A 12264-nucleotide genomic window follows, 5' to 3' on the forward strand; every position below is an offset into this window, starting at 1 on the left:
CCAGGTCAACACTCTACCCAGTGAGCCACCACCTGGTCAGGCTATTATTATTTTTTAATAATAATAATAATAATAATATTAAAACACAGAGATGACCAGGGAGAAATGGTCATTGTTGAGCAGTGCTGACAGGGACGTAAATTCAGAATTGCTCTGCAAAGCAATTTGGCTACATTCTCAACCTTACCAAACTGAACCCTTTAACCAGTAATCCCACTGCTAGGGCCCTACCCTATGAAAAGCGTCAGAGAGATGCTGTCAAAGGTTTATGTGCAAAGTTGCTCACCACCTTAAGTATAACTGAAAATGCTTAAATGTCTAACAGAGAAGAGCTCCATACAATGTGGTGCTTCCACATGATATTACCTTTTCAAAGGATTTTACTGATGTGGGACAGTCCTATAATACAGGTAGGTAGATGTTGAGTGTCCAAAGAACAAATACAAATCCATTTATACATTAAGTCCTAAATTTGTGAAAAATAAAGCAGCTATTAGTAGTAGGGTGGTGGGTTTATGGTTTATTTTTAAAATAAGTATGTCTTACATTTAGAATCACAAAAATGCTATATGAAGAAAAAGTATGGACTCAGAGCTAGAAGGGCCCTTTGAAATCACATGGCCAATCTACCCATTTCACAGATGAGGAAACTCAGACTGAAGAAGAAAATTGTCCTGAAGTCACATGGCTGGTGATTTATGATATGAACTGTGAATCTTCAGGATTCACTCATCATCCATTGCACTTAGATTTCAGTAAATCTCAGATTCTTCTTTGGCACTTTGGGCCTGCTCATTCGTTACTCTTATTTTAGGTCATTCAAGAAGTGCAAGCAAAGGACCTGCTGAGAAGACCATTTGATTTTGTGTTGGTCATATGTCTCCTCTTGGCAACTGGATTTAGCCTGTTCAGAGGCTTGGTAAGCGTAACAGATCAAAGTTACACATATACTAGACTGCCTTGCACACTGACTGATATCTCTCCCATTAGATCCGGGATGGTGAACCTGCCCCCTACCCCTCTCCTATGGGATCAACCGCAAACCTCCCCTTTTAAGGGCGTGGAACCATTCTGGGCTACTTCCTGTGGCCCGTTTCAGGTCCTTATATAAAAGCTTTGTCCCGAAGTATTGTCCCTCCTTTATTTTAGGGCAACTGGAAAATGAGCCATTAGACTGTCATTCTTTTAGTCTCTTTGATGTTTCTGATTTAAATATCTTGGGAAAGGGTGATAACTTAAGACCGCACTATAACTTTGGTCTAGGGCTTCCATGTGTCCTTAGGAGTAAGGCAGTAGGGGTTAGGAAGGGCTACCAGAGTAAGGGGTTAGAATCCTTGCCACTTAAGTAGCTGTGTGGCCTTTGAAAAATTTCCTCACCTCTTTGACCCTCAGTTCTTCCTCTATAAAATAATAGAATAGAAGCTAGTTTATAGTGTTTTGAAGATTAAATAATGAACATCAGACACATGCAGATGTTATTTTTATTGATCAATGATCCTTTACAGTGCCCCAGTGTCATGATTTATTTTTATTTTTTTAGTGAGAGAGACAGTAAGGGAGAGAGAAGCATCAACTCATAGTTGTGGCATCTTATTCATTGATTGCTTTCTCATATGTGCCTTGTCCAGGGGTCTCCAGCTGAGCCAGTGACCCCTTGCTCAAGCCAGTGACCTTTGGGCTCAAGCCAGTGACCTTGGGCTTCAAGCCACTGACCTTTGGGCTCAAGCCAGCGACCCTACAGTCAAGCCAGATGAGCCCACACCCAAGCCAGCGACCTCAGGATTTTGAACCTGGGTCCTCAGTGTCCCAGGCTGACGCTCTATCCCCTGCACCACCACCTGGTCAGGCTCATGATTTATTCTTGAGACACTAATTTGAACAGGCAGAATTTGATGGTGAATTATATTCAGCTTCAATGGCAACTATTAACTGTCAAAGCCTGCTGGCATCACACAGCAGTTGGGACACAGACTGGCAGGTGTGAGCTGGTATAGGGGATTCACTGTTTTGGGGTCAGTGGGCTGGGTTCAGGCTGAGACGCTGTCATAAGATGTGGGTGGTTGGATACTCCCTGGGGGAGACCTGGCCAATAGAAGAGGCTCAGAAAGGGAAGTAAATGGGGAAGCTGGGCCACAGGCTTTGCTCAGAGCACAAGCGGTGCTAGTTTGCTGTAGTGCCATTATAAGAACTGCAGCAAAAACAGCCCCACCAGCAAGGCTATACCCACTCCCCTGTGCACAGGAGAATGTGTACACATGATGTATGCGCACTTGGCGGGTGGGGCTTTTAGGTTGGGACCCCTTTTCCCAATTCTGTCACCAGCTTGTGTTCATGTGTGTCATCTACTTGGGACATCTATGTCCAAGGACAGGAAGGATGATGCCTAAGGGAGGTGATGGAGAGGGGACCCAGTAATGAGCAAACGAGATGCTTTGTCTCTTCTGTGGCCTCGAGTCTCCTGTGTTGGGACTAAACCTGCTCTGCTCTCAAAGTGGACTCAGGAGGTGGCTTCGCACAAGAAGCCCCTGCTTTCAAATCCTGGTCCTTTACTGCCCCCTAAGGCCACACACTCTGGGAGACACTGGACAGAGGATACTGTTTTTCAGTCTTGAAAAGCACAGTAAGATGAACTTGGTAAAGAAATGTGCTCCCCTTCTTGCAGAGATCAGCGGGCTAGCTCCTCCAGGGAGAAGTGCAGTGGGTGTGCTTCGCTAGCAAAACCTCGGTGCTTAACCTGAATCCTTGGGGGGCACCCGAGAACAGGGCATTAGTTCCAGTTCCTGCCCCAGTTAATGTCAGCTTCATCTCCTCAGAGTAAATCTGCAGAAGTACTTCTCTCCTGCTTTTACTGAGGAGCTCCCGCAACATACAGTTGTCACACTGCCAAGCCGCTTTGTGACTAAACCTGACACGTTCAGCCTCATCAGCAAACAGAAGAACCAGATGCGACCGCATCTTGATAATGAATTCACTTCTATTTTTAGATTGCTTTGGATTGCCCAGCTGAGCTCTGCCGATTTTATACACAATTTCAAGAGCCCTACCTAAAGGATCCTGCTGCTTATCCTAAAATCCAGGTCAAGTAGTTACGAAGCCTAAGGTTTTTCTTAAACTCTTCTTCTCTCTTTAAGAACGGGAAAATGTGGTTCCACGTGGGAAATAGGGATTAACAACTTGATCTTTGACAATGTTAATTTCTGGTGCTTTCCTGCAGGCCAGGCTAACTGCTGATGTTTCTGTTCAACACAGATGCTGGTATATCTGTTCTATTCTGTCCCTTATTTTCTGATGGCGCTGTATGGATTGGTGGTGCCAGGGTGCTCCTGGATGGCGGATGTGACACTGATCCACGCCGGAGGACTGGCTCAGGTACTAAGAACTGGCTCCACAACCAGTGTTCACTGGGGAGCCGGCTATCATGGTTGAGTATCTATAAAACATCCCTGCTCGGTGTTTTAGGGTAGGAAATTGGACTATCTCATTTTGTTTTATAGTTTTTGGTTTTTTTAAGTGAGAGGAGTGGAGATGGTGAGACAGACTCCTGCATGCACCTCAACTGGGATCCACCTGGCAACCCCATCTGGTTCTCAGTGCCCGGGGCTGATGCTCGGACCAACCAAGCCACTGGCTGAGGGAAGGGAAGAGGGAGAGAAGGGGGACAAGGGGGAGAGAAGCAGCTGGTCACTTCTCCTGTGTGCGCTGACCGGGGATCGAACCTGGGATGTTTGCATGACAGGCATATGGTCTACCACTGAGCCAACCTGCCAGGGCCTGTTTTATAGTTCTTGAGAAGACATTTCCACATACTCATTTTATTGAAATCTCACAGTAACCACCTGGTAGGTGCTCCATCAATTACACAGATGAAGCCCTGCAAGGTGGCAAAGGCCACCTATCCAGCAGGTGGCACCGCTGCTTTCACACCATTTCCCAGTCTCTCAACTCCACAGCTACTAAGGAGAATTGAGAGCCGTTAACTTTAATTATTTATTTATTTATTTCCTGTATTTTTCTGAAGCCAGAAACGGGGAGAGACAGTCAGATAGACTCCTGCATGCGCCCGACCGGGATCCACCCAGAACGCCCACCAGGGGGCGTCGCTCTGTTGTGACCAGAGCCACTCCAGTGCCTGGGGCAGAGGCCGAGGAGCCATCCCCAGCGCCCGAGCCATCCCCAGCGCCCGGGCCATCTTTGCTCCAATGGAGCCTCGCTGCGGGAGGGGAAGAGAGAGACAGAGAGGAAGGAGATGGGGAGGGGTAGAGAGGCAGATGGGCGCTTCTCCTGTGTGTCCTGGCCGAGAATCGAACCCGGGACTTCTGCACGCCAGGCCGGCGCTCTACCACTGAGCCAACCAGCCAGGGCCGAGAGCCATTAACTTTAAATGTCTATCTAAATCTAAGACCTAGAATTCCACTATCCTGTGCTAGACAGAACCAGGACTCATTTAAAAAATGTTTTCCTGGGAAGTAGAACCTGTCACTCTGCTCGCCTTTGCTCCTCAGGCCCATCCCTGGCCTTAAATAAGTGTTCAGAGAATGCTTCTACCCTGGTCTGGAAATGAAATTAGCTATGGGATTATTTTATTACACAAAGTACATTTTTTACAGAACAAATACCAAAACAAACTGACCTTACGAACAAGGAATAAAATTAATTCATTTTATCTTTTATTTTCTTACTATATAAGTAAAAAAACCAAATGAACTTTTCTTTTAAAATTACTCTCTTCATCTTGCTCTTCTAAGTAGGTACAAGAATGAGGTTCACGTACACACTGGGCATATCCCGTTCATTATAATCATGGCAGAGTAACTACGATGGCAAAAAAGACACTACAATTTACAGGGCTGGGAAAGTTAACGATGCTCACGGGAAGTGGTGGTGTTAAAATAATTGAACAACCGGTTCTCTACTCTAATGACCATTTTAAGTATAAAAAAATGATATACTGAAGGTAGTTTATATTTCATGTAATACATAAATAAGAATGAAAGAGGTACACAAAGCTAGATGATGTTACGAATTTTAAAATATTAACCCTTTGAGTTTTTTGTTAACCCTTTGAGTGAGGACGTACGTGAACGTTCGTACTACTCAAAGGGTTAATGAAAAATATTATATAATACTTGACAAAAAACAATACACGTCACCCCCTGGTTGTTTGGCACCTTTTCTCTTTACATTGTTTACTGAAGTAACAAACGTGAAGGAATTAAAATGTATTACTTTATCAAAGGTATAATGAGGGTTTGTTTGTTTTTTGTATTTTTCTGAAGTTGGTAGCAGGGAGGCAGTCAGACAGACTCCTGCATGTGCCCTACCAGATTCACCCGGCATGCCCACCAGGGGGCGATGGTTGGCCCATCTGGGCCGTTGCTCTTTGCAACCAGAGCCATTCTAGTGCCTGAGGCAGAGGCCACAGAGCCATCCCCAGCACCCGGGCCAACTTTGCTCCAATGGAGCCTTAGCTGCAGGAGGTGAAGAGAGATAGAAAGGAGAGGGGAAAGGGTGGAGAAGCAGATGGGCGCTTCTCCTGTGTGCCCTGGCCGGAAATCGAACCCAGGACTTCCACACACTGGGCCGACGCTCTACTGCTGAGCCAATTGGCCAGGGCCAAAGGTATGAGTTTTAGGAAATGAATAAATATTACAAGCATAGTTCCATCAAATTTTTTTCACCTATGGACAGAATGAACATTACTGTGGGTGCTTAGAATACGCTGTTGTGCAGAACTCTAAAAAAAGAGTAAGGAACGTAAATCTGTGATTTCCACAGTGGGTAGCTGCCCAGGCGCCCACCTTAGAGAGAACCCTGATTACAAATGCCATTTTAACAGCCGCTTTGCCAAGCTCAACAAAAAATTGTCAGTTCTGCCCAACTGGCGTGAACCAGCTGCCCCCTACTACTGCTCCTGGGTCATGTTGGGCTGCATCCTTTCTAAGGTACTTTGTGAGAGTTTGAACTCTTGGTATTCTTTACCCTTCCCGTTCCCTTCCTTCACATCTAGCCCATCACTAGGTCTGGTTGGCTGTCTCAGAGCAATTCTCAAATCCATCATCTTCCAGCTCTACTGCTGCTACACAAGTCTGAGCTCTCATTATTTTACTTGTAAGGCAAACCACGCTGCGTTTGATTTACCTACTTGTGTGGGATAGGCTATGTGCTCCACCGGAGTAGCAAATACCCAGCGGCTTAACACAATCAAGTTTTATTTCTTGTTTGTACAAAGACCACATATGATCTTTTAAGAACCAGGCCTGCCACCGACCCCACTGCAAGGGAAGCTGTTGAACAGGTCCTCCTGTGTGATGCACGCATCGCTTTATCTCAGCAAGTTTTTTAAAAGCCTCACTTGGACATAAGAAAGCTGAGGTTAGGGGCAGTTTACTTGCCTCAGGGTACTAACTTACTTAGCAGAAGACTAGGGATGTGAAATCCTGCCTGACCCCAAGGCCTGCGTTCTTCCCCAGTTACCCCTCTCCTCATGCAGCCAGCCAGCCACGGCACAGCCCCTACGGTGCAGTGTCAACACGGTACAGGGCATGGGGTTCTGAGAACCTCGGGGGTGGGAGGCAGTGACGTCTGAACTGGGCCGAGTGGGCTTCATTAGACTGAGACCCAACTCCAACCAGGTGGCCCTGGGAAGGGCAGTGTGGGCAGTAGAGCAGGTGGCAGCAGCAGCCTCAGGCAGACCCCAGGCTGTGCAGGAATCCTCAGGCTTGTCCATCACCCAGTTTGACAAGGGCGCCTGAGCCTGCAGACTAGACCATGTGAAGTCAAAAGGCCATTTCTGCTGCCTGGCACACTGGTGTGATCTGAGAATTCTGTACCTCTTGGTGGGGCTTTGGTATCTGCCTCTTGGGAATGTTTGGCCTAAAGAAAAGTTACAAATCATGCTGCAGCAAAACTGCACACAAGAATGAACTCCAGTCCTGTGACTTTTCTATTTGGGAAACGTATGTGGCATGGGAGGGTAACTGACACATCATGGAAAGCACTCTCTATATGCTCAACTCACACTTTTAGCTCACTAAAACACCGTTCCTGTTCACAATCCCACAAACCATCAAAACCTGCATTTATTGAAAGATCCGGTAAATTCCTGAGAGCAATGTGATTTAATAAGAAAAAATATTTGAAAAAATTCTAGATCCGTACAAGTTGAAGGAAAACATGTTAAAGTTATTGGATCCCTGATTTCAGTCCATGTAGGAGTCGTAACAAATTTGCTGCTTTCAGAAATCAACAGATCAATCAGAAAGTAAATCCAATCCAACCAGGGCACATTTTACACCCAAGTTCCAATGGGGACTTAAATCATACCCTGAGTGTCTTCTCATGTAAAATCTCCACCATAGTATTACTGTTACAAGTATAATCTGAAAAGTATTACAGGCTCTTTAGATCCACTCGTTGGCATTTTCTGTTAATTGAATATTTTTCTGCTAAAACATCACTGCAAATCAAACGAAAAAACCAATATGGATATAGTAAAAACGGCTAAGGGCTTGAGCCCTGAGGCAGACCAGTCCCAATCTCAGGGGTCACCAGTGACCTCAGAGACCTGTTACATCAGCACTGGGGTCCTCAGGTGCCCCCTCCATAGTCAGGATAATAACAGTATCTTTCTCATAGCTCTGCTGTGAGGATTAACTGAGGTAGTATCCACAGGGCTTCCAACAGTGCTGCACACATAATCAGCCATGAACCTCTTGGCTATCATATTTGTTGTTAGAAGATTCCCAGGAAGAATCCTGAAGGGAAACACATTGTATACCTCAGCAGGTTCACGTATCCATATGTAGCTATGTATATTGTGTGTAATTACCTAAGTCAGGGAAACCGGGAGAAAGCTTTGGGACAGCTTCACAGTGGGTTTGGCAGGAAACCTGCCATGCTGTCAACACTCCTGGCTGCAAGAGGACCAGGTCATCAGGCGACGCCCTTTCCATCTACGCCCCAGACTCCCATTTGCTAGGATGTGCAGGTGCCATGGACTTTCTCACAAAAGGGTCTGGAGGCTGCTCTGTGGGTAATCTGGTTGTCAAGACTTGACTCTATTGGAGGTGAATTTTATAAGTTTTTTCCTTCAAGGAAATCTTTAAGAAATACCTGCAAGTGAAGGTTTAGGAAGAACGTGGGCAATTGGGACACTAATTGCAAATCGTTTTAATCACGTATTTCGGTGTGATTCATCACAAAACATCTTTCTTATTCAAAGTAGGCTTTGGGTTTTCATGTCTCTACATGCTTATTATTCTTTAGTGGAGACAGTCTGGAAATTGTCAAAAGGTCGGCAAGGGGAACTAAATACATAGAGCCCTGGTTTTCAACAAAGTCCAGTACAGTTCCTGATCAGGTACTCCGGTTGGGTTTTGTGTCTGTTGGCGGAGCCTCAGGTGTTTGGCACAGTCCTAAGCTCTTGACAAAGATCAACTCATGGAGCCCACATGGCAAGCCTAGGAGGCTGGCTCCACTCTTATCTTTTACAGACGAGGAAGCCAAAGTGGTGACATACCAGTGGAGCCAGGATTGGATGCACTCAGTCTGCTTCCAGATTCAGTGTTTGTTTATCATTTTTAGCAAGTGCGAGACAGGAAGGGCAACAGATGAGAAGCATCAACTTGTAGTTGCGGCACCTTAGCTGCTCATTGATTGCTTTCTTGTATGTGCCTTGATGGGGAGGGGGAGACTCCAGGCAAGCCAGTGAACCCATGCTCAAGCCAGCGACCAAGGGATCATGTCGACGATCCCATGATCAAGCTGGCAACTTTGGAGTTTCAAAGCCAGGACCTCAGCATCCCAGGTTGATGTTCTATTCACTGCACCACCAACAGGCTATTTTATTAGTATTTTAAACAGACAGAGAAAGGTACAGAGAGAGAGAGGGAAGCATTCGTATTCCACTTAGTTGGGCAATCATCATTGGTCACTTCCTGTATGTCCTGACTGGGGATCACACCCACAACCTTCGTGTTTTGGGACGATGCTCTAACCAACCACACTATCCTGCCAGGGCCCAGAGTCAGTGTTCTTAACCATTAGCCTATGCTTCTCAGTAAACCCTATGAAATGGATAACATGATTCTGGATTAGCTACTTATACTGTATCACCCAAACAGTATGGATATTGTCCCAATAATCATGTCCCTTTCTGCTTGTATTTATGTGGACACAAAACTTTCAGTTCTCTTTTCTGGAACCAGGAATGTGAGATTTTCAGTCACCCCTTCCAGGTTGTCTCTACATAAGAAAACATATTATAATTGAACTTTTCTTTGCCTCCTTGCATTGTCTACCCTAATCATCTATTCTAAAAATAAAAATATCTCAATTAAATTTTAGGTAAAAAATAATTTAGAATTAAGTAGAAGACAAATTAAGAGGCACTCAACCTCACATCATTCAAGTTTGGAGAAACGCCTGGGGATCCACAACTTGCACCTATAACCCTGGGCCACATGCCGGTTCATAGCACTGAGTTCACTGATCTTCCTGACCCCAGCCTAGGGGTCAGGCTGGGCTCTCTAGGCCTCATCATACGGAAGGAGCATCACCCAGGAGACATACACCGTGCAGCCCCTTTTCAGTTCCATGCTTGGGAAGGAAAGCCTTCAGGCAAGACTGAGGTTTTCCTGAAACTTCAGAACGTTGTGCACTAGACTCCAGATGCACTGGGAGGAAGCTATGGTTGGGTGCTCAGCTGAGATGTGGTCACCATAAATATACCATCAAAACTGCGTGGTATTGGCCCTGGCCGGTTGGCTCAGCGGTAGAGTGTCGGCCTGGCGTGCGGGGGACCTGGGTTCGATTCCCGGCCAGGGCACATAGGAGACGCGCCCATTTGCTTCTCCATCCCCCCCTCCTTCCTCTGTCTCTCTCTTCCCTCCCACAGCCAAGGCTCCATTGGAGCAAAGATGGCCCAGGCGCTGGGGATGGCTCCTTGGCCTCTGCCCCAGGTGCTGGAGTGGCTCTGGTCGAGGTAGAGCGACACCCCGGAGGAGCAGAGCGTTGCCCCCTGGTGGGCAGAGCATCGCCCCTGGTGGGCGTGCCGGGTGGATCCCGGTCGGGCGCATGCGGGAGTCTGTCTGACTGTCTCTCCCCGTTTCCAGCTTCAGAAAAATACAAAAAAACCCAAAAAACAAAAAAATTCGCGGTATTGGCCCTGGCCAGTGGCTCAGTAGATCGAGTGTCAGCCCAGCATATGGAAGTTCCAGGTTGATTTCTGGTCAGGGCACAGAGAAGTGACCATCTACTTCTCTCCACCTCCCTTTCCCCTCTCTAAGCCAGGAGCTTGATTGGTTCAAGCATTGGTCTGAGTGCACTTGCCCCAGGCACTAAAAATAGCTCCATACTATAGCATCAGTCCCAGATGGGGGTTGCTGGATGGATCCTGGTGAGGGGTCATGCAGAAGTCTGCCTCATTCTCTCCTCTCCTCTCACCTAAAAACAAACAAAAACTGCACAGTACTGGAAACTGCAGAAAACTGGCCTCAGACTTCTCTCACATCCAGACACCTCTTGATTAGAAATATATTTTTGCCCTGGCCGGATAGCTTGGTTGGAGTATCATCCTCGATTCTGGTTCAATTATTGGTCAGCGCACAAACAGGAACAGCTCAATGTTCCTATCTCTGTCTCTCTCCCTCTTTATAAAATGAATGAATAAATATATTTGACCCTCATTAAATAATTCTGAAAGGCCTACAAAACATGTATGAAAATAAATGTTTTGTGGAAAGTTGATGTATTTTTAGTCACGAGACCATGACTGCAGAATATTTATTGAACTCTAACAATCTGAGAGGCGTCGCACAAAACATTAGACACAGTACTTGCCTGGTGGGCTTACAGTCTAATCTAAGGACGAGCTGTTTTTCCGACTGCTCTGAGTGTGCTGTTGGTGAAAAAGAGGGATCATCAGCTGCAGGACTGGAGCAGGACAAGCCCAGGCATCCCTAGCCAGTAGGCATGACTGCTCACATTACCCACGCTCTCTAAGTGTGGCTGGCATCTCCCCCAACCTGGTGATTTCTGTGATGTATACAGTACATGTGCCTATAAAGATAAAGACACCAAACCTGCATTTCTGAAAATCAGGGTTTGTATCTGGTCTCTAGTACAGAAGACAAAATTTGGTTATATATCAGGGGAACACTGTTACTCAAAGTAGGCCCAAAATGGGGGTGGGGGGCGCTCTATTCAGTGCTTCCGGAATGCCCTTAGGCACAGCAACTCAGGGCAGCCTCCTAGTGCCCTTTGCTCGCAGGGTCTTTTGTCTTCACAGCCCCAGCTGCAATGCGTAACATTTGCTGGGTTCTGTTTGGGGGAGGGCAGGCATGTTTCCCGGCAGAACCCCCTCAGGGCCTCATGGGTCAAGTGCAGAGGTGTCTTTAGCAACAACACAGCACACTAATACAATTTCTAGCTCCAGAGAATAGGAAAATTGTATCAGAGGTCCCCAGGACGTATCAGTAATTTGTGAAAACAAACCATTAAAACATCTGTCACTGATACAAATCCACACACTTGCTACTTATGGAAGCTCATCATTTCCTTGTAAATAGTCAAATGCTCAGTAACACCTTCATCTGTCAACCACTCAGCAGAATAAACCGATTTCATATAGAAGGAAATGTAAGTTAACTTATATGTACTTAAAACAAATTAGTAATAGTTTTCATTATTAAATATGTGCCTTCTTTAGATTAACGTAGTTTTGTTTTTTTTCTTCTTTTTTGGATCCTGATGAATAATTCACCACTTATTACATTTAGATTCCTAATTCTTTATTCGCGAATATCTTGAATTTCAGCAAGATATGAAAAAGCAGACTCCAGGACTGCATTTTGTATATTACAAGGATCCTGAGGTTATCTTCTCACAGAAGCCTTTTCTAATACAGTTTTTCCGTTCTTGTGATAAGTATCAAAAAAGCCCAACCAGCACATGCTGATGGAAGCTCTGAACAGTGTAGATGTACAAATGGGAAGCTCTTGCCTTTCCTCATTATAAGCTCGCCGGCTGTACTTGAACTTATAATTGGATTTGAAAGGGTTGTCTGCATGGACAGCTGACATTTTATAGAGAGCAACCCTAGCACTGCCCCCCACCCACACTGGTAACAACCTTATCTTACAAAATAACCTGTAGCATCTTTTAAGTTGCATAAGAAACAAATACATGAATCCACGAGCAAACAAAAATATATAATCAAGGGCTTTCAGCTTTTGCTTCAGGGAGTAGGTGCAAGACTGAGAAATG

The 12264-nt window shown here is 45.7% G+C and overlaps 1 protein-coding gene across 1 annotated transcript in view; it reads left to right on the plus strand.

The window, feature by feature from the left end:
* TM6SF1 (transmembrane 6 superfamily member 1) overlaps nt 1-12264 on the plus strand; it is a 28360-nt gene that overhangs the window by 14687 nt on the left and 1409 nt on the right. The window contains exons 7-9 of the mRNA XM_066355709.1: nt 815-919; nt 2985-3077; nt 3250-3369. Coding sequence (XP_066211806.1) covers nt 815-919; nt 2985-3077; nt 3250-3369 — 318 coding nt within the window. The remainder of the gene's footprint in view (nt 1-814; nt 920-2984; nt 3078-3249; nt 3370-12264) is intronic.

The sequence above is a fragment of the Saccopteryx leptura genome, chromosome 13 (assembly GCF_036850995.1).
Source record: "Saccopteryx leptura isolate mSacLep1 chromosome 13, mSacLep1_pri_phased_curated, whole genome shotgun sequence".
In the NCBI taxonomy this organism is placed as follows: Eukaryota; Metazoa; Chordata; class Mammalia; order Chiroptera; family Emballonuridae; genus Saccopteryx; species Saccopteryx leptura.